Source organism: Anomaloglossus baeobatrachus, chromosome 5 (assembly GCF_048569485.1).
Source record: "Anomaloglossus baeobatrachus isolate aAnoBae1 chromosome 5, aAnoBae1.hap1, whole genome shotgun sequence".
Taxonomy (NCBI): domain Eukaryota; kingdom Metazoa; phylum Chordata; class Amphibia; order Anura; family Aromobatidae; genus Anomaloglossus; species Anomaloglossus baeobatrachus.
This window is the reverse complement of record NC_134357.1, coordinates 570218835-570242726: the sequence shown is the minus strand read 5'-3', so window position 1 is coordinate 570242726 and position 23892 is coordinate 570218835. Positions and strand designations below refer to the sequence as shown.

The following is a 23892-nucleotide window of genomic DNA, read 5'->3' as shown; positions in this document are numbered from 1 at the left end:
AGAAGCCAGGACTAGAGGAAACTATATGTAGATGGGTAAGGAATTGGCTACAAGATACAGTCATATGAAAAAGTTTGGGCACTCCTATTAATGTTAACCTTTTTTCTTTATAACAATTTTGGGTTTTTGCAACAGCTATTTCAGTTTCATATATCTAATAACTGATGGACTGAGTAATATTTCTGGATTGAAATGAGGTTTATTGTACTAACAGAAAATGTGCAATCCGCATTTAAACAAAATTTGACCGGTGCAAAAGTATGGGCACCCTTATCAATTTCTTGATTTGAACACTCCTAACTACTTTTTACTGACTTACTAAAATACTAAATTGGTTTTGTAACCTCATTGAGCTTTGAACTTCATAGGCAGGTGTATCCAATCATGAGAAAAGGTATTTAAGGTGGCCACTTGCAAGTTGTTCTCCTATTTGAATCTCCTATGAAGAGTGGCATCATGGGCTCCTCAAAACAACTCTCAAATGATCTGATAACAAAGATTATTCAACATAGTTGTTCAGGGCAAGGATACAAAAAGTTGTCTGAGAGATTTAAACTGTCAGTTTCCACTGTGAGGAACATAGTAAGGAAATGGAAGAACACAGGTACAGTTCTTGTTAAGCCCAGAAGTGGCAGGCCAAGAAAAATATCAGAAAGGCAGAGAAGAAGGTGAGAACATTAAAGGACAATCCACAGACCCCCTCCAAAGACCTGCAGCTTCATCTTGCTGCAGATGGTGTCAATGTGCATTGGTCAACAATACAGCGCACGTTGCACAAGGAAAAGCTGTATGGGAGAGTGATGCGAAAGAAGCCGTTTCTGCAAGCACGCCACAAACAGAGTCGCCTGAGGTATGCAAAAGCACATTTGGACAAGCCAGGTACATTTTGGTAGAAGGTCCTGTGGACTGATGAAACAAAGATTGAGTTGTTTGGTCATACAAAAAGGCGTTATGCATGGAGGCAAAAAAATACAGCATTCCAAGAAAAGCACTTGCTACCCACAGTAAAATTTGGGGCTTCATCCTTTGGGGCTGTGTGGCCAATGCCGGCACTGGGAATCTTGTTAAAGTTGAGGGTCGCATGGATTCAACTCCGTATCAGCAGATTCTTGACAATAATGTGCAAGAATCAGTGACGAAGTTGAAGTTACGCAATGATCCAAAACACCGCTCCAAATCTACTCAAACATTCATGCAGAGGAACAATTACAATGTTCTGGAATGACCATCCCAGTCCCCAGACCTGAATATCATTGAAAATCTGTGGGATGATTTGAAGCGTGCTGTCCATGCTCGGCGACCATCAAACTTAACTGAACTGGAATTGTTTTGTAAACATGAATGGTCAAATATACCTTCATGCAGGATCCAGAAATTCATTAAAATCTACAGGAAGCGACTAGAGGCTGTTATTTTTGCAAAAGGAGGATCTACAAAATATTAATGTCACTTTTATGTTGAGGTGCCCATACTTTTGCACCAGTCAAATTTTGTTTAAATGCGGATTGCACATTTTCTGTTAGTACAATAAACCTCATTTCAATCCAGAAATATTACTCAGTCCATCAGTTATTAGAGATATGAAACTGAAATAGCTGTTGCAAAAGCCCAAATTGTTATAAAGAAAAAAGGTTAACATTAATAGGGGTGCCCAAACTTTTTCATATGACTGTAGGAAACAAAGAGTAGTCATAAATGGTATATTTTCTAATTGGGCTATAGTCAGCAGTGGGGACCGCAGGGATCTGTGCTAGGACCAATTCTTTTTAATCTCTTTATTAATGACCTTGTGGATGGGATTGAGAGTAAAGTGTCAGTCTTTGCTGACAACACCAAACTATGTAGGATATTAAAAACTGACCTTGGTGGTACAATATTACAAAACAATCTGGATAAGATGTCAGAATGGGAAGATACTTGGCAAATGAGATTTAATGTTGATAAATGTAAAGTAATGCACCAAGGATGGAGTAATCCTATAGCTGCATATACATTAAATGGAAGTAAACTCGGGACTACAGGAGAAGGACTTTGGTATTCTGATTACAAATAAGCTGAGCAGCAGCACTCAATGTCAGGCAGCAGCTGCAAAAGCAAACAAGATTTTAGGGTGTATAAAAAGAGAGATTACATCCCGTGATCCCATCATATTGTTACCCCTCTATAAATCACTTGTAAGGCCACATCTGTAATATGGGATTCAGTTTTTGGGCTCCATATTTTAAAAAGGATGTTCAGAAGTTAGTCAGCTCAAAGACGGGCAATTAGATTATTAAAAGGAATGGAGGCCGCCCGTATGATGAGATGTGGAAAATTTGGGTTTCTTTAGCTCAGAAAAAAGACGTCTCAGAGAAGATATTTACATGTATAAATACATGGGTGGTCAATGCAAAGGAGGGCACATGACTTATTCCTTCCAAAGACAATACTAAGGACCAGAGGGTACTCACGATAAATGGAACAAAAGGCGATTTCAGAAGCTAAATAGGGAAGGGTTCTTTAAGGTTAGAGCAGTGAGATTGTGGAATGACCTACCACAAGAAGTAGTAATGGCAGACACTATAACAGCTTTTGAAAAAGGGCTGGATGATTTTCTCAGTACACAACATTGTCGGAAATAGCTGATTTAGTCACAAAAGGTATAATTGGTGGAAGAAGGTTGAACTAGATGGAGCTAGGTCTTTTTATAACCTATGTAACTATAATAACTTTTACTGTACATTTTCTAGTACAATTAATCAAAAAAAGATTTTTTATAAAGCATGACATTTCTACTTCTCTGTGTAATTTCATTGATGTTTAACAAAATGTAATTTCTTGTTAAACATTTTCCCATTCTCAATGTGAAATGTCTTCTCCTATGTGTGTGTGCTTTGATTCATATCAAGAGTTGATTTACAAGAACAACAATCCCCACATTTTGGACATGAAAATGAATTATTACCTGTATGAGTTTTCAAATGTGCAGCAAGATATGCTTTCTTGGTAAAACCTTTCCCACAAATTGAGCATAAAAAAGGCTTTTCCCCTGTATGAGTTATTTGATGTCTAACGAGATCAGGTTTGCAAGTAAAACATTTCTTACATTCTTGACATGAAAATGGCTTCTCCCCTGTGTGAATTCTCAGATGTGCATTAAGATTTGATTTCTTGGTAAAACATTTACCACATTCTGAACAAGAATATGGTTTTTCCCCGGAGTGAATTTTCTTATGAGTAAAAAGACTTGTTTTGCAGGTAAAACATTTCCCACATTCGTGGCATGAAAATGGCTTCTCCCCTGTGTGAGTCATCTTATGTGCCAGAAGATTTGTTTTATAGGTAAAATATTTCCCACATTCTTCACATGAAAATGGCCTTTCACCTGTGTGAATTCTCTGATGTACAGTAAGATTTTCTTTTTTGTTAAAACTTTTCCCACATATAGAACATGAAAATGGCTTTTCCCCTGTGTGGATTATCTGATGTCTAACAAGTTTTGACTTAATGCTATAAGATCTTCCACATTTTAAACATGAAAATGGCTTTTCCCCGGTGTGAATGCTTTTATGTTTAACGAGTTCTCCTTTGTTAGTAAAACATTTTCCACATTCATGACATGAAAATGGCTTCTCCCCTGTGTGAATTCTCTGATGTATAGTAAGATTTGATTTGCTGGTAAAACATTTCCCACATTCTGAACAAGAATATGGCTTTTCCCCTGTGTGTGTTTTTTGATGTGAAACAAGACTTTGTTTGCAGTTAAAACATTTACCACATTCTGGACATGAAAATGGCTTCTCCCCTGTGTGAATTCTCTGATGTACAATAAAACTTGCTTTCTTGTTAAAACATTTTCCACATTCGGAGCAAGAGAATGGCCTCTCTCCAGTGTGAATTTTCTTATGTGCAACAAGAGCTGTTTTGTAGGTAAAATTTTTCCCACATTCTTGACATGAAAATGGTTTCTCCCCTGTGTGAATTTTATGATGTGCAATAAGAGTTTCTTTCCTGTTAAAACATTTCCCACATAATGAACATGAAAATGGTTTTTCCCCTGTGTGGATTATCTGATGTCTAACAAGTTGTGATTTAATGCTATATGATTTTCCACATTCTGAACATGAAAATGGCTTCTCCCCTGTGTGACTGCTTTTATGTTTAACAAGATCTCCTTTGTTATTAAAACATTTCTCACACTCATCACATGAAAATGGCTTCTCCCCTGTGTGAATTCTCTGATGTACAGTAAGACTTGATTTCTGTGTAAAACCTTTCCCACATTCTAAACATGAAAATGGTTTCTTCTCTGTATTAGCTTTTTGATGTTTAGTATTCCTTTTGTTATTTTCATTTTGCTTTACATTTTGTGATAGATCAGAAGATAGGTCCTGTTGATAAGGACTAGATGATGGAATGTCATAGCCTTCATATATATATGACGTGATATCATAATCAGTTGCTTCAACATTGGTAAAAGGCAGATATCCCTCTGATGCACAGTCATCTGTCAAGAAGAAAAAAATATATTTTTTTTAAAGGTGCTGCAGTTTGCAGTTGAAGCAAATTGTATTAAAATTAATTTACTGGCTGACGAAGACAGGTACAAACTGCATACATCAATGCAAAGACTAAGATGATATTAACCCCTTAATGACCGCCGACATGCTTTTTCACAGTGTCCATTTGGGGACCTTCAGCACCGTGAAAAAGCAGCGCTGAAGATTACGTTTATAGTGCCCCACTATAAATTTTATAGTTTATACTAGGCGAAAATTGTGTGAGTGACAGGTGTGTATCACGGCTGACAGCCATAACTACAAAAGCATATGCAGTGGCACTCAATAATATAAGTATACTTTAGCATTGCATTACTAATGTATCAATATTAGAAAAAATGAATAAATACATAGCTAATCAGTCGCAGCCCTCCTAATACTGAGACTGAACAACTAATTGCGTCTCTCTTTGCTGTGTATTTAATCTGGGACACAGCTGACCACTTGCCACCATTCATATTGGAGTTTTGACATGACAAGTCAGGTATTGATAATGTTTTTAACTTCAGTAGGTTAGGGACTGTCTCAGATGGGTACACCGTGACGAGGTGAGACAGCTTTTTACTTTTTTGCAAAAATGTATACACTAAGTACCCTGTTATCAAGCACTTGCAATTTATTTATTAAGGCTATGTGCGCACTTACCGGATTTTGCCGCGGATTTTCCGCGGATTTGCTGCATGTTTCGCTGCAGAAAATGTTCATAACATCTCTGCAGTGAATCACCAGCAAATCCTATGGAGAAAAAAAATCCTGTGCGCACTAGGCAGAATTTGACAGCTGCATGTTTTGCATCCGTTGAAGTGTTCCAGAGTTATAACCTCATAAATGGACACTGGTCAGAATTGCGCAAAATAGCGAGGTCAGTAAGGTCAAAATAGGCTGGGGGCTGAAGGGGTTAAGAATATTAAAAAAATGGATAAAGTAGCTACACAGATATGGCCTTGATGATTCTACATAGAGCATACATTACTCCAAAAATTCAATCAAAAATGGACACAAATGCTTTATACTCTTGTTCTAAATGTGGCATAAGAGACACTGACATGTTTCATCACTTATGGGACTGTGTTCAGATACAGGGAGTATGGAGAAGCGTTCACTCAGTCTTACAAAACACATACAATATTCAGTTTGCTCTGACACCACAGTGGGCGATTTTTAACATCTTGGAGGAGGCTCAACAAAGTCTTCCGAGAGGCACCAGGGCAATGTTAACTATTTGGGCCTCGGCCACTAGGAAAAGTATCCTACATCTCTGGGTAAATCCTGAAGCACCCTCTCTAGCGTTTATCCAAACAAAACTCATGTTCATATTCAAAATGGACTGGCTGGATGCACTGTCGAATAAGGAGAAGTTGACTAAGCGTTTCTTTGAAACATGGTCTTTATTTATACCTAACTTGGCTACAGTGCTTAAGGATAGACTTAAATCTCAGTTTGGACAGACCTCTTGGTACCTTCTTGAACTGCTCAATGGACACATACCAATTACATAAGTTACCATTTTAAGTTGCTTCTGGTCGCACGCAGAGCGGGGGGAGGGGTGGGCGGGACTGTTTTGATTATAATGTCATCAATGGAATGCTCTTTGTATAAGAGCAGATTGTAAAAGAAATTCGGTTAAAATTCAATAAAAAGATGTTTAAAAAAAAAAAAAAAAAAAATTATTTGAGGCACCTGAAGTTCAAAATACTTTCTAAACCTCTAGATGAATTCCTTAATCAATGATCTAATATGGGGTCTCTTATGGGGGTTTCTGCTGATCTGGTAACTCAGGGGCTCGGCCAATGAACCCAACAATCTAGAACAGAATCTGCCTTCTAAAAGCCAAGTACCATTTGATCCCTGCCACGTGCTCATACAGTAGTGTCCAACCTCATATGGGGTACCGTCACGTTCATTACAAATTGCATTAGAAACTGCCGTGTCTATATTTTCCAATAACCCCTTTTGTGAATTAAAATTTCGAGGCTCAACAAAATTTTAGCCTATAAACCTTGTTTAAACCTTGTTTTTAGTTTTCACAGCCATATCTTGTGGGATAAAAATGATCACCGCACCCATGGATTAATTCATTATGGGGGTTTAGTTTGCCAAATGGGTGTTTTCTGGGTTTTTGCAATGTGCGGGGAATGATACAGCTCAGCTTGCGCTCCCACATCAAAGGCAAGGACACAACATTTCCTCCTCTCTGACTCTGTCTTCCTATGATCGGGCAGTGTCATAGAGTAGAAAAAGCAACACTGCCTCCCCTCCCACAGGGGAATCTCAATTAATGTCCGTTTGGCTGAAGGAGATATTCGCATATCAGGCACCCTAAAATTCAATAGCCCATATTTCTGCAATACAGAGGGCATAGCAAAACTTGTAATCAGCCTCTTTTTCGTGATATATATAGTTTAAACAAAAAATATTATGAAAGGTCCTGTTTCATTGCCTACAGATCAATGAATGTCTAGGTCCTAAGACCCGCCTCAATTACTTAAAAGACTTCTGAGAAGCTGAGATTACATTTCGGTCAAGACAAGCTTCCATCTGATCGAGGGCTTAGAAGGATTCAGGCAGTGTTTCAAGCCTAAAGGTGAAATTAAAAAATACTAACAAAATAATAAAAAAATAACAAATTTAGACTTCTAGGAGCAAAACAGTACAATGCAGGGACATGACAAGAATTTTCAAAACTGATCATAAGCTAAAAAGTTGCAAGTCAAATTTATGTATGGGATAGCTGAGATGATTGTCTATAAAATTATAGTAAACCCACGCTCAAAGCTGTAGTGGCTGGTGAGAAATGGAGCCTCAAAGTCACAAGTTCAAAATTGGTACCCTTTTGCCCATTAGTGTATACACTTCACTACTCACCTGCGCTGTCATCTGAGAGAACCTCCACTTTATACCAATCATTAGCATTCACATATGTCTCTGTAGTATCAATATTGTTTGACTTTTCACCCTGAAACAAATATTGTAAAAATCACAGACAGATGAAGAAGTCCCATCTATGGTCAGCTCTAATCCTGCCATCTCCACCGCTCTCATTACACAAGTATAAAACATATAATACTGGAGGATAAAACAAGACTGAGCACAAGACCTTCACAGCCGTCTACACATCATAGGGAGATTTCATGGCACCTTCCCTCCATCTACCTGATGATCCTGAGGAACATCGGGATCTTCTTGTTTACAGTCCTGTGGGAGAAGAGGATGGGGACATCTCTCTGGTGTTGTCCTCTTACTGGATAGAACTGGAGGAGACACATACAGGGGCTGAATTCATTTCTTACATACAGATAATTATAGGCCGTGTGTATTTAGTCCTGTCTATTACCTGGTGATGTGAGGGGCCGGGGAACCTCCATCATGACGTCCTTGTACAGATCTTTGTGTCCTTCTAAATACTCCCACTCCTCCATGGAGAAATAGACGGTGACGTCCTGACACCTTATAGGAACCTGACACATACAATGATACCGTCACCCCCGATCCCTTCATAGCGTTACTGTATAATGTCCCAGCATTCCCAGCAGTGTCACCTCTCCAGTCAGCAGCTCAATCATCTTGTAGGTGAGTTCTAGGATCTTCTGGTCATTGATGTCCTCATGTATCGGGCGGTGAGGTGGAGGCCCCTTGATTGGGCTCAGGGGTCTTCCCCATTCCTCAGACACAGGGGCCTGACAGCGCTCACTAGAGGTCTTCTTCACAACTGTGTAATCCTGGTTATGGAGAGACACAGTAATAAATCTCACTACAGACATTTCCAGAGTCCTCACCTCTCCAGTTCTGTCCATCTGTTATTCCCATAGATAAGAATGATGTAATGGAACGTCATCAGAATCTCTCACCTCTCCAGTAAGCCGGAAGAGGATCTCTAGGGTGAGGTGTACCATCTTCTCTCGCATCTTGTCACTGTCCTTATACATCCTTGATGGGTCAACCAGGAAAATTTGTGTAGAGGATCTCCGCTGAGAGGATCCGATATTGTAGAGATCTGAATGGGGAGAAGATGACAATGTACCATCATAAAGAATCCGGTGTAATAATACAATTACTGGAGTCTTTATATCCAATCACTGGCTGTAGAAATTATGACACGTGACTACTTAATAAGTATTCACCTGTTGTTTTTTCAATGTTCACCATTGTGGGCAGAGATTGGGGTTTCTACATGACTTCGGTGTGTCCAGCAGTGTTAGACAGCTGCTGCCAATAAATATGGGATGCATTGAAAGAAGCATAGATGCTCATGGCAAGAACACTAGTGCGAATACCACAATTACACACATGGTCAAAATTGTTGGTACCCCTCTCCCTCGTCTCTCATTTAATGAGCAAAAACCCACAATGGTCACAGAAATAACTTGGATCTGACAAAAGAAATAAAAAATCTATGAAAATGAACAAATGAAAGTCAGACAATGCTGTTTTTCGCTTCCACAGAATTTAAAAAAAAAAAAAAAAAAAAATAAAACTCATGAAATAGGCCTGGACATAAATGATGGCACAATCCTACTCCTCAACTTAATATTTAGTTGTACAGCCTTTTGAGGCAATCACTGCAGTCAAACAATTCCTGTAACTGTCAATGAGACTTCTGCACCTCATGACAGGTATTTTGGCGGCTCCTCAAGGGCAAACTGCTCCAGTTGTCTGGTGTTTGAATATTGCCTTTTCCAGATGGCAGTTTCAGCTCTTTCCAAAGATGCTAAATAGGATTTCGGTCATAGAAGCCACTTCAGAATAGTCCAATGTTTTCCTCTTAGACATTCTTGGGTGTTTTTAGCTGTGTGTTTTGGGTCATTATCCTATTGCAAGACCCATGACCTGCGACTGAGACCAAGCTTTCTGGCACTGGGCAGCACATTTCGCTCTAGAATCCTTGATAGTCTTGAGATTTCATTGTACCCTGCACAGAATCAAGACGCCCTGTGCCAGATTCAGCAAAGCAGCACCAGAACATTACTGAGCTTTCTCCATGTTTCACAGTAGGGACAGTGTTCTTTTCTTAATATGCTTCATTTTTCCGTCTGTGAACATAGAGCTGATGTGCCTTTCCAAAAAATACCATTTTTGCTTCATCTGTCCATAGGACATTCTCGCAGAAGCTTTGTGGCTTGTCAACATGTAGTTTGGCAAATTCCAATCTGGCTTTTTTATGTTTACAATGGTGTCCTCCTTGGTCGTCTCCCATGAAGTCCACTTTGGCTCAAGCAACAACGGATGGTGCAATCTGACACTGATGTTCCTTGAGCTTGAAGTTCACCTTTAATCTCTTTAGAAGTTTTTCTGGGCTCTTTTGTTACCATTTGTATTATCTGTCTCTTTGATTTGTCATCCATTTTCCTCCTGCGGTCACGTCCAGGGAGATTGGCTACAGTTCGATGGATCTTAAATTTTTAAATAATATGTGCAACTGTAGTCACAGGAAAATCAAGCTGCTTGGAGAAGGTCTTATAACCTTTACCTTTAATATGCTTGTCCATAATTGTTTTTCTAATCTCCTGAGAAAACTCTTTCCTTCACTTCCTCTGATCCATGTTGAGTGTGGTACACACCATGTAACCAAACAGCACAGTGAGTATCTGTAGCCCTATATACAGGCCCACTGATTACAAGATTGTAGTCACCTGTGATGCTAATTAGTGGATATACCTTGATTTAACTTATCCTTTTTGTCACATTATTTTCAGAGGTACCATCATTTCAGTCCAGGCCTGTTTCATGAGTTTTATTTTTTTTTTAATTCTGTGGAAGCAGAAAAGCAGCAATGTCTGACTGTCATTTGTTCATTTACATAGATTTTTTATTTATTATTACTTTTGTCAGATTCAAGTTATTTTTGTGACCGTTATGGGTTTTTCTTTCATTAAACGAGGGGGACCAACAATTTTGACCACGCGTGTAGAATATGGAGTACACTTTTGGTCTCCGGTGTATAATAAGGGCATAGCTGAACTAGAGCGGGGCAGAGAAGAGCAACCAAGGCAATTAAGGGAATGGGCGGACAGGTTAGCAAGTTTGGAAATATTCATTTTGGAAAAACAAAGGCTTGGTGGTGATTTTATTACAGTGTACAAACTTATGAGGGGACAGTAGAGAGCTCTCTCTAATGTCTTTTAACACCTGGGCCTACCAAGTGGACAAGGAGGCATCCATTACGTCTAGTGGAAAGAAGGTTCAATCATAATCAAAGATGATGAGTCTTTATTGTAGCAGTGAGATTATGGAACACTACAAAAGTTCAAGGATGCCTTTCTTAAAAAATATAATACTGCAGGTTATCATTGTTATATTTTGTGATGAGAAGTTGATCTTGGGATCCTGTCTTATTGCAGTTTTTAGACTTAGGGGTACTTTGCACACTACGACATCGCAAGCCGATGCTTGCGATGCTGAGCGCGATAGTCCCCGCCCCCGTCGCAGCAGCGATATCTTGTGATAGCTGCCGTAGCGAACATTATCGCTACGGCAGCTTCACATGCACTCACCTGCCCTACGACATCGCTCTGGCCGGCGAACTGCCTCCTTCCTAAGGGGGTGGGTCGTGCGGCGTCACAGCGACGTCACACGGCAGGCGGCCAATAGAAGAGGAGGGGCACAGATGAGCAGGACGTAAACATCCCGCCCACCTCCATCCTTCCGCATAACCGGCGTGAGCCGCGGTGACGCAGGTAAGCTGATGTTCCTCGCTCCTGCGGCTTCATACACAGCGATGTGTGCTGCCGCAGGGGAACGAGGAACAACATCGTACCGTCGCTGCAGCGAAAATATGAAAATGTCGGACACTAAACCAATGATACGATTACGACGCTTTTGCGCTAGTTAATCGTATCAAAAAGGATTTACACACTACAACATCGACAGCGACGCCGGATGTGCGTCACTTTCGATTTGACCCCACCGACATTGCACCTGCGATGTTGTAGTGTGCAAAGTACCCCTTAGGAAGGAATTTTTCACTCTGAAAAGGTATCCATACCCTGTGAACTTTTCCCAGAGTATTTCACATTATACTCACAAACGTAAATGTATTTTATTGGTATTGTATGTGGTATACCAAAATTAAGTACAAGTCTTTGTGAAGTGGAAAGGAAATGATACCTGGTTTTCTAAATATTTTAAAACTACAAATATGAAAATTGTAAGTTTAATTTATATTCAGCCCCCTGTAGTGTGATACCTCTAAATAAAATGCTGCATGACCAATTGCCTCCAGAAGTAAAATTGAGCCCACCTGCGTGTCATTTATTCACAGTATAACTACAGCTGTTCTGTGGTCTGTGGAGGCCTCAGAGGTTTGTTTGGCAACATTAAGAATCAAACAGCATCATGAAAACAAAGGAACACACCAGAAAGGTCAGGGATAAAGTTGTGGAGAAAGGTAAAGCAGGGTTAGGTTATTAAAAAAAATAATAATAAATAAATAAATAAATAAAATAGTCCAGGCTCTGAACAGTCCATCATCCAACAATGGAAATACGGCAAACCTGGAGAGATCCTAAAGATGTGCCACAATAATGTACTTATTTATTTATGTGCAAATTAAATAATTTATATTTAATTTGAGGGAATATATGCACATATTTAATTTATTTTGATTCCTTTGTTATTGATATCTTTATATAATCCTTATTTTTACATTTTTATCATATAGTACTCATGCACTTTCATGATTAATCTCTTCTGTTTTCACTCCCCCCTCCTTATTTAGCGTTACAGTATATCAGCGTTACTGTGAGCAATTACCATATTTTTCAGACTATAAGACGCACTTTTTTTTCTCCAAATGTTGGGGGAAAGTGGGGGGTGCGTCTTATAGTCTGAATGTAGGGCTGTGGGGAATGAGGGTGCTGCGGTGGAGCGGGTCATCGGCGGCATGAACAGGCTGTAGCAGCGCCTGCCGTGACCACGTGGGCCCACTCATTTCAAATGAACACCCATCCTCCAGCCGGGGGTGCACGCATAGTAAACAGCCGGACCACGTGATCACCCCTGACAACTACAGCCTGGAGTGATCATGTGCGGCTATATTCACTGCCCCCCGCGCATCATCAGCGTGGTACGCAGTGGATAAGTACGGTATACTCACCGTTCCCCTGCAGCATTGCAATGTCATCCTGGCTGTCGGCCAGCTCATCTGTGTAGAGAGCGGTGAACACAGCGATGACGTCATCCCTCTGCACACCGCTAGTCTCCACACATATCAGCGAGCCAGCAGACCAGAGGATATCGCAATGCTGCAGGGGGATCGGCTCCACACAGGTCAGTGGCGCTGCTGCTGACAGAGAGGAAGATGATCGTTGCTGCAGGGAGTCAGGAAAGGTGAGTATAAATGTTTATTTTTTTCTGTGCAATAGGATACAGGCCATATAGCAGGATGGGGTATATAGCAGGATGAGGGTACATACCAAAATAGGGGTATATTATGTGCAGGATGGGGGTATATAGCAGGATGGGGGTATATTATGAGCAGGATGGGGTGTATATAGCAGGATGGGGGTATTTAGCAGGATGGGTGTATATAGCAGAATTGGGTATATAGCAGGATGAGGGCATATACCAGAATGGGGGTATATTGTGAGCAGGATGGGGTATCTTATGAGCAGGATGGGGATATATAGCAGAATGGGGGTATATTATGAGCAGGATGGGGGTATATAGCAGGATGGGGTATATAGCAGGATGAGGGCATATACCAGGATGGGGGTATATTATGAGCAGGATGAGGGAATATAGCAGGATGGGGGTAGATTATGAGCAGGATGGGGGTATATTATGAGCAGGATTGGGGTATTTAGCAGGATGGGGGTATATAGCAGGATAGGGGTATTTATCAGGATGGGGGTACATATCAGGATGGGGGTATATAACAGGATGGGGGCTATACCAGGATGAGGGACATATATACAAGGATGGGGATCATATACAAGGCAGGAGGATCATTACCAGGATGGGGTACCTTAGTAGCGAATTTAAGGACAGTAGCCCCATAACAGTGTCAGCAGCAGATCCTTGCCCCATAACAGTGTGTCATGACCACATTTTTTGCTTAAAATTTTATTTTCCTATTTTCCTCCTCTAAAACCAGGGTGCGTCTTATGGTCCGAAAAATACGATATGTATATTTTAATCAATATTCACTTTTAATGTATTCTGCATTCTCCTTCTGTTGTGAAAGCACTTTATCCTCCTATTATTTGTCTAGATCAAGCGATAGACTTCAGATCGCACACGCAATCACACATCAGATCGCACACGCAATCACACATCAGATCGCACACACAATCACACATCAGATCGCACACACAATCACACTCATCAGACGCCGAACGGGAGGACCTGCAGTGAAACGCACAGCCACACACAGATCGCACATTCAATCACACATCAGATCGCACACACAATCACACAACTGATCGCACACGCAATCACACATCAGATCACACACACAAATCACACATCAGACGGCACTCACAATCACACATCAGATCACACACGCAATCACACATCAGATTGCACACAATCACACAACTGATCGCACACGCAATCACACATCAGATCACACACACAAATCACACATCAGACGGCACTCACAATCACACATCAGAATGCACACGCAATAACATATCAGATCGCACACGCAATCACACATCAGATCGCACACGCAATAACACATCAGATCGCACACGCAATAACATCAGATCGCACACGCAATCACACATCAGATCGCACACGCAATCACACATCAGATCGTACACGCAATCACACAACTGATCGCACACACAATCACACAACTGATCGCACACACAATCACACATCAGATCGCACACGCAATCACACATCAGATCGCACACGCAATCACACATCAGATCGCGCACGCAATCACACATCAGATCGCACACGCAATCACACATCAGATCGCACACACAATCACACATCAGATCGCACACACAATCACACATCAGATCGCACACACAATTACACATCACATCGCACACACAATCACACACTGATCACACACATAATAACACATCAGATCATACACACACACACCGGACCGAGAGTAGCGACAGTCATTGGACCCGACCGCCCTGCAGGAGAGTATAATAAAGGCCTTTTTTACGTGGTACAGAGTGGCCTGGGCTCTCGGCTATACAGTATTCTGGAATGCTGTATATAAGGGATCACTGGTAGTGGCCGCAGCTTATAGGTGAAAAACCTGGTGAAAGGTTCCTTTTAATCAGCTGTGCTCCTTCTCTGCACTACAGATTTGTATTCAGTATTGTTCCTCAACAATAAAGTATAGATTTTTTTATCTTAATTTTGTGTTTGCCTTTTTGATCTGAGCTGCCACTGACACTGACCCGCTGCTGCTGCCACCACTGACCCTCCACTACTGCCACCAAGGACCCGCCGCGGCTGCCAGCACAACCTCTGCCTCCTGTGACCCTGCTTCACCACCACTGCTGCCCCCCCTGCGGTAAGACAACACCAGAGTATAAGACGTACCCCATTTTTATTTGTTTTACCTTTTTTATCTCTAAATTTGGGGTGTGTCTTATAATCCGATGTGTCTTATAAAACGAAAAAAATACGGTATATTATATACTAGAAGGTGGCCTGATTCTAACGTATCGGGTAGTCTAGAATGTGTATGTAGGTTAGCAGATTGAATAATAAGGTAATGAATGGACTGGATGGGTTAGGTTTAATTTAGTATTCTTATAATTGTTTATTGGTTTTAAAATGACAAACAGACGGAACAGTTTTAATAGAGGAGTCTGATATTTAATGATGTCCATGGCTTGTAATGAAAGAAGCCCATGAACAGTGTAAAGTTAAGTAAAAATATGCTGATGCTGTGATGTGGCCCAATGCTGGTATGTGCCCCCATTGTGGTGCAGCCACCATCCTGACATGTGCCCCCATCCTGCGGGGTAATGTGTGCGGTAACGCACTGCGCTATTCTCCATAGACTTGTAGTAACGATGCACTGTAACGCAAGTGTCTGCGTTGCATCCGCTGGACGACGCTGCGTCGTTAATTTGATGCAGTGTCGGGCGGAGGGAACTCTGCATGTAGCGTTTTTTGGGTCGTTAGAATCCGCCAAGGTGTCTAATAATTGTCTATGGGGCGGATTCCACCACAATGCACTAAGCGGTGGAATCCGCTGACGGATCCCGTCACATTCTACTGCGCATGCTCAGCATGTCCAGCAGAACGATCTAAATCATTTAAAATCACTCCTGGTCTCCCCCCCCTCTCATACTCACCGATCACCGGTGCGGCACTGAACAGCTGTCACACTGCTCTGGCGGCTTCTCCTGCTTTTGAAAATGCCGACCACTCATTATTCAATCTCATATTCACTGCTTCCCCCGCCCACCAGCGCCTATGATTGGTTGCAGTCAGACACGCCCCCAAGCTGAGTGTCAGCTGTCTCACTGCAACCAATCACAGCCGCCGGTGGGCGGGTCTTTATTGTGCAATACAATAAATAAATAAATAAATTTTAAAAAAACTGCGGTCCCCCCCAATTTTGATACCAGCCAAGATAAAGCCACACGGCTGGAGGCTGGTATTGTCAGGATGGGGAGCGCCACGTTATGGGGAGCCCACCACCCTAACAATATCAGCCAGCAGCCGCCCGGAATTGCCGCATCCATTAGATGCGACAGTCCCGGGACTTTACCCGGCTCATCCCGAACTGCCCTGGTGCAGTGGCAATCGGGGTAATAAGGAGTTAAATGGCAGCTTATAGCTGCCATTAAGTCCTAGGTTAATCATGGCAGGCGTCTCCCCGAGATACCTTCCATGATTAACCTGTAAGTGAAAGTAAATAAACACACAACGAAAAATCCTTTATTTGGAATAAAAGACAACCCCCCTCATTTACCACTTTATTAATCCCCAAACACCCATCCAGGTCCGAAGTAATCCACACGATGCTTTCAGCTCTGCTACATGAAGCTGACAGGGAGCGCCGTAGAACACGACCGCTCTGTGTCAGCTCCACGCAGCAACTGAAGTGAGCCGTGCTGTCACCGGAGACTTCACTTAGGTAGTGCCTGCGTGTGTGTGCGAATGATGATGGGGGCGGTAGTGCCGGGGTGTGTGCGGTAATGATGATGGGGGCGGGAGTGCCGGGGTGTGTGCGGGGATGATGATGGGTGCGGTAGTGCCGGGATGTGTGCGGGGATTATGATGGGAGCGGTAGTGCCTGCGTGTGTGCAGTGATGATGATGGGAGCGGTAGTGCCTGCGTGTGTGCGGGGATGATGGGAGCGGTAGTGCTTGTGTTTGTGCAAAAATGATGGGAGCGGTAGTGCCGGGGTGTGTGCAGTGATGATGATGGGAGCGGTAGTGCCTGCGTGTGTGCGGGGATGATGGGTGCAGTAGTGCCGGGGTGTGTGTTCAGTGTATACATGCGGAGGGCGGAGTGCGGGTGTGTGTGTGTGGAGCCGAGTTACGCTGGTAACCATGGTACACAATCGGGTAACTATGCAAAGTGCTTTGCTTAGTTACCCGATGTGTACCATGGTTACCAGCGTACGCCGGCTCCCGTCACGATCCTAGCAATGCAAGGGTATTGCCGGTGTGTGCTCCCGGGGGTGCAGCACTCACCGGGGAGTCGGGGCTCCGTGTGGGTGCGGGGAAAGGTGTCGGGCGTCGTCCTGTCGCGCCGTAGTTTGTGCTGTTCACTTAGTTGAGCCGTTGGTCGCAGGATCTTTAGCGCACGCGCTGTGGCGACAGTTGTCACTGTAATGACGTAATTTTGGAGCAAGACAGACAGACAGACAGAATAAGGCAATTATATATATAGATTGGTTAATGCCCTGTACTGCGCTCTATCATCCTCCCACAGCCTATTAATGTAATCTTGGTGCTCGTGAAGCTCAGCCACAGGCTTGGCTTCTTAGGGTACATGCACAGGATTAGTGTTCACAGCATTTTTGATGCAGCATGCTTCAGCTGCGATATACAGTACAAGCACTGTTCGTGTGCTGCCCGCAGTGTAAACTGACCTGCGGTGCCACTTCCCGAGCCGTAGCATGTCAATTTATTGCTGCGAAGCATGGAGAACAGAGGAGAGAGACCACAACTACCCAAGCCCGAATCATGGGCACGAGCAGCTGCAGTCTCCAGCTAATGAGACTCGCGGCCCCGCAGGTCAGGACCCAACAAGTCCAGGACGAGCACTGATCGAGGGCACATACCCTTAAGGCCCCGTTACACGCAACGACATATCTAACGATATATCGCCGGGGTCACGGATTCCGTGACGCACATCCGGCCTCGTTAGCGACATTGTTGCGTGTGACACCAACGAACGGCCGTTAACGATCAAAAATACTCACCTTGTCGTTGATCGTTGATACGTCGTTCATTTTCAAAAAATCGTTCATTGTTGAGGACGCAGGTTGTTTGTCGTTCCCGAGGCAGCACACATCGCTACGTGTGACACCTCGAGAACGACGAACAATGCTTACCTGCAGCCGCTGGCAATGAGGAAGGAAGGAGGTGGGCGGGATGTTACGGCCGCTCATCTCCGCCCCTCCGCTTCTATTGGGTGGCCGCTTAGTGACGCCGCACAAACCGCCCCCTTAGAAAGGAGGCGGTTCGTCGGCAAAAGCGACGTCACTAGGCAGGTAAGTCCGTGTGACGGCTCCTAACGATGTTGTGCGCCACGGGCAGCGATTTGCCCGTGATGCATGTAACGGGGTATGCGGCAGAACAATAAGGGACGCCAGGCCAAGGAACAATCCAAAGGCCTTTATTGGAACCACAAAGATAAAGCACCAAACATAAATATAAATCCTTAAAGTCTGCAAGGAGTCCACAACAAAACAAAAGATCCAGGGGCACCTCCCGGTATTCCGATGCCAGGGAAAATATGGCAAAGGTCCTTATATGAGTTCCTTGAGTCCAACAGGGTGAACAACAAAACACAATCCCACGTGGCCACTGATCTCCAGTCTGTGACAGTCCATACACAGGCTCTAGGATCCAGCCTCAGCAATAGATCCTAGTCCTTCTCCAGCCGAGATCCAACTAACTGAACTAACATGGGTCTCATTGTTCTTTTCTCCTGGGATCAGCCCCTTAGGTGGGCAGAAGAGTCCAACTCCGCCTGGACACTTGATACATGAATGGACTTTAGACTCCTGGCTCTGTTCTGTTTACCAAGTTGTAGATTGGAGAAGTCCCATGCTGAGAAGAACAAACAATCCCCCACCAGTAGTACATACAGGACACTCAAGGAGAGACAGACTATTACAACATGAGCACAGGCGGGGGAGGGATACTCTGTTACAACCCCTTCCCCCCTCAATTTGTGTACGTACTAGTGACCTCAACAGGTCGCTTGTCAAGTACACGTAAACATGGTGGACCTGACTCAGGGCTCCTCTTGCCTGGACAATCCGTCTGCATTTTGGTGTTGGCTGCCCCTTCTATATTGTATTGTAAAGTTATAGGGTTGAAGAGCCAGGCTCCATCGTAGTAAGCGTCCATTGTCCCCAGAGACTCTGTTCAGCCAGGTGAGAGAATTGTGATGAGTAACCACAGTGAATTCTCGTCCATATAGATACAGCCTTAGTTTCCTAAGGGCCCATACTACAGCCAGGCATTCCTTCTCAACAGTTGCATAGGCCACTTCTCAGTCCAGCAGTTTCCTGCTGAGGAAGGCAATGGGGTGCTCCTCCCCAGCTGCATTCACCTGGCTGAGTACAGCTCCCAATTCATAAGAAGAGGCATCCGTCTGCACAATGACTCTCCTCTTATAGTCTGGAGCATCCAGAACCAAGGCGTCCTTCAGCCAGTTAAAAGCCTCATCACAGGCTGGAGTCCGGATCACCAGCTGGGGCATCGTTTTCTTCATGAGGTCTGTAAGGGGCTTGGCCACAGAGCTAAAATGAGGAACAAATTTTCGGTAATAACTGGCAGTGCCCAAAAAAGCCATAACTTGTTTCTTGGTTTGGGGTACAGGCCAGTCTCTAATAGCCTGGATTTTGGCAGGTTCAGGACATAACTTCCCTCCTCCTACTCGATGCCCTAGGTATTGGACTTCACCCATCCCCAATTGGCATTTATCAGGTCAAATGGTTAGGCCTGCTGCGAGAATCTGGTTAAGAACAAGAGCTACTTGATTCAGATGTTCCTCCCATGTGTGGCTGAAGATGGCGATATCATCCAGGTAGGCACAAGCGAAGTCGCCACATTCCCGGAGGATCAGGTCCACCATTCTCTGAAAGGTTGCAGGGGCATTTTTCATTCCGAAAGGCATGTTTAGAAATTCATACAGACCAAAGGGGGTTATAAAAGATGACCTTTCTCTACCTTCCTCCGTCAGGGGAATTTGCCAGTATCCCTTACTGAGATCCAAGGTGGTGACGTATCGTGCCCCAGCTAGCCGGTCTAGAGGATCATCAATGCGGGGCATTGGGTAAGCATCACTGATGGTATGGTCATTTATTCGTCTGTAGTCCGTACAAAATCGAGTACTTTCATCTTTCTTGGGTACTAACACAACAGGAGAAGCCCAAGGACTATGGGAGGCCTGAATCACCTCCAGCTGTAACATCTCCTGCAGCTCATGGTGCATGGTGTTTCTAACTGATTCTGGTAGCCGGTAGGGAGCCTGTGGTATGGGACGGAAGCCCTGATGTTGGGTTTACTGTGGTTCGACCTGGTCGGGATGAGAAAGCAGCCTGTCTCTGATGGAGCACTCCCAGCATTTGTTTTTTCTGTAAGGAATCTAAGTGATCTCTCAGAGGAACCTGTTCCACAGTAGATGGGGCTCTGGCTGCTTCAACAAGATCAGGTAATGAGTCCTCATCCTCCTGACCATCTTCTGAAGCCAGCCGACAGCTTGCTATCATAGGTAATGTCCGGTCATGGTACTCCTTAATCATATTCACATGGACAGTCCTTTGTCTTAGACCCTGATCATCTAGAGCAAGAAGGTAATTGGTGTTGTTTACTTTTCTGAGAACACGGAAGGGACCCTCCCATGTTGTCTGGAGTTTATTTTGCCGATGGGGAACAATCATTAACTTGTTGTCCCTCTACAAATTCTCGATAGCGTGCTTTGCGGTCATACCATGTCTTCTGTCTGGTTTGAGCCATCCGCACATGATCCTGAGCCAAACTAGCAAGTTGAGCCAGGGTTTCCCGAAGCTTGAGCACATATGGAACAACAGGGGTTCCTGTATCTTCAACTTGCCCCTCCCAATATTCCTTTAGCAGAGTTAAGGGTCCTCTGACCTTTCTTCCATAGAGTAGTTCAAAGGGGGAAAACCCAGTGGACTCCTGGGGAACTTCCCGATAGGCAAACAGGAGATGGGGTAGGTACTTTTCCCAGTCGGAATCCCTGTCAGTGAAGGCCCTTAGCATATTATTCAGTGTTTGATTAAACCGTTCACAAAGTCCATTGGTTTGAGGATGGTATGCTGTAGTTCGAATTGCTCGTACTCCACAGGTGCGCCACAGACACTGCACCAACTCTGACATGAATTGGGAGCCTTGGTCCGATAAGATCTCACTTGGGAATCCTACTCGGGCGATAATGGTAACAAGGTCCTCGGCCACCTTGCTGCAGAAATACTTGACAAGGCCATGGCTTCTGGATATCGGGTGGCGTAGTCCACAACAGTGAGAATATACTGCTTTCCGGATTTACTTGGTTTAGCCAGTGGTCCAATGATATCGACAGCTACTCTTGAAAGGGTTCTTCTATTATAGGGAGTGGTTGCAAGGGTGCCTTTGGGTGATCTCCGGGTCGCCCTCTACGCTGACATATGTCGCAAGTTCACCAGAAATGCGCCACTGCTTGAGAAATTCCAGCCCAATAGAAAATTTTAGTCAATCGTCTCTCGGTGCGGGTTTTCCCTGGCCGGCAGTAGGAATGTCATGAGCAAGGTGTAATAGGGAAATTCTGTATTTCTGAGGAACAATCAACTGTTTGCCATAAGTCCAGGGTTTGTCTAGGGAGTCAGCATTGGTAATCTGATATAGAAGTCCATGTTCTCTGATAATTTTTTCCCCATTTTCTCCTAACTGCCCTACTTCAGCCCGAGCTCTAAAGCTAGCCAGGGTGGTGTCAGTCTCTACCTCTTGTCTAAACTGAACTTTATCCCAAGTGACATTCATATGAGACCCACAAGAAGAATCACTCAACGGCAGTTCGGGTGGCCTCATTTCCATTGATGGGTTGAACACGTCCACATCTGATGCTCTCTTGTCTTGACTTCTGGTTATCTCACCGACAAAGTGGCATTGAAGATTCCCCACATCATTCCCTAGAAGAATGTCTGCAGGAAGGCCGCTCATCACACCGATTATGCATTGTTTTGTCCCAAAGCCATAATCCAGGGTCACACTCGCTCTTGGAATGTATCTTTGAGTACCTCCAGCCAATTCAATGGCAATTCCTGGTCCCTTTTGCATTGCTTCTGGTTGAATTACTCGGGGATCTGCTATGGTGAGAAAAGCCCCAGTGTCACGAAAGCCAACAACTTTTTGGCCATCCAGCACGACCTCCTGTAGATGTTTATGCTGAAGATCAGAAGAACGAGCGGCTGTGGCTCTCACCCCATAGACTCCTGGTAGGGACGTCAACATATCAGAGTAACTTGGCAAATCATCAGGGCCTGAATCCAGCTCTTCTCCTACTGAGTGTGTCTGTAGATAATGGACAGGCAAAGGGGGTCTGTAACTGTTTTGCCTCCGAACACCTGGACAGTGAGTTTGCAGATGACCAGGCTGCCCATATTGATAACATCTGCGCTGCATCTCACTCCTTCCAGTTTGCCTTCTGGATAAGTAGGTAGGAGACCTTGGTGACTGATATTGAGGTGCAGGTGCTGGAGGTGGTTGTTGATTTGAAGGATGACTCCGCTGGATAGATGGGCATATGGCCCGCAGATGCCCAGGATGCACACAGCTATAACATCTTCGCTCTTCTACTTTCTCTCCTCGTCGCATTCCAGAAAGTGTGGTAGAAACAACTGGAGGCGACACACCTGATTATATTGTGAAGGGGAAACGATCTACATCCTAGCAAGTTGATCATAAGAAGAAGATATCCCCTTACATAGATCTCTTTACTGCTTGCCTCAGGAAGCCTTGTCACTGAACATACCCCCTGGGACACCAGATTCATACATACACCAGAACCAAGCACCTAACTTAAACGGACTAGCAAGTACTGGGTCTTAGAGGAATGCAATAAATCAATCTCTCTTCTACCTGGGAGAACCCCAGCTCAACCTACAGATGAGCAGGATAAAACATGGTTAAGTTTGGCCAGAAATCCGCATCAACAGAGGTATATCACGCATCCAAACCCCACAAGAAAGAGATGGACAAATTCGTTAACAAGCAACAGAAAAATAAACAACAAGCATAGCAGAACAAAGGAGGACAACATACACCTGACCACAATTCAGATGTCTCTGACACAGAAGCAGAACTGCTTGATAGCCCAGACAAGCCAATCTCAAGGGCATTTATTACCAGAATACTCAAAACAGCCTTAGCACCTCTGGCAAAAGATCTATCTGACATTAAAAGAGACATTCACCAACTGGGTCACAGAGTGGAGGAGCTGGAGCAGTCTCAGATGGCCATCATATCCCATGCCCAAGAGCCGGAAACCAACCTTCATATACATGATGATCACATCTATAAAATATATGCCGCAATGGAGGATCTGGAAAACCGGAACAGACGAAACAATCTCCGGATACTGGGTCTTCCGGAAACGGTAATCACGGAGGACATCTCTAAAAGACTAACTGCCCTCTTCTCAAACTATTTGGATGCTGAAGAAAAACACCAGTTAATCATAGAGAGGGCACACAGAGCACTACGCCCAAAACCCAATCCCAACGATCCTCCCAGAGATGTTATCTGCCGAATTCTAGATTTCCGCCTTAAGGACAAAATCTTTCAAAAAGCCAGATCAGACCCTAACATCCAACATGAAGGATCTAACATTGCAATCTTCCAAGACATAGCCCCTTCTACATTAGCCAAGAGGCGCCTCCTTAAACCTCTCACGGACGAACTGAGGAAACAACAATTCCAATTCCGTTGGCTGTTCCCCTTCGGTATTTTGGTCTCCACCAAGGGGAAGAAGTTCACTGCAAGATCTCCCAAGGACTTCTCCAACCTTTGCGCAGAACTGGACATCCCACCAGGATCTACTCCAGATCTGAATCTCCTCCAACCTGCTCTACATCTTACACCACTCCCCACGCAGCAGCCATGGGAAACCGTGGGATATCCGAAAAGTCAACGCCCCAGACCAAGACCTACCAGGCCACCTCTGTCTGAAACCAGACACAAGG

At 43.9% G+C, this 23892-nt stretch overlaps 1 protein-coding gene across 1 annotated transcript in view; it reads right to left on the bottom strand.

The window, feature by feature from the left end:
* Nucleotides 1-8032: 8032 nt before the first annotated feature.
* Nucleotides 8033-23892, bottom strand: part of LOC142310586 (oocyte zinc finger protein XlCOF29-like) — a 40784-nt gene continuing 24924 nt past the window's right edge. The window contains exons 2-3 of the mRNA XM_075348105.1: nucleotides 8387-8532; nucleotides 8033-8257 (exon numbers count right to left, since the gene is read on the bottom strand). Coding sequence (XP_075204220.1) covers nucleotides 8033-8257; nucleotides 8387-8464 — 303 coding nt within the window. The 5' untranslated portion in view covers nucleotides 8465-8532. The remainder of the gene's footprint in view (nucleotides 8258-8386; nucleotides 8533-23892) is intronic.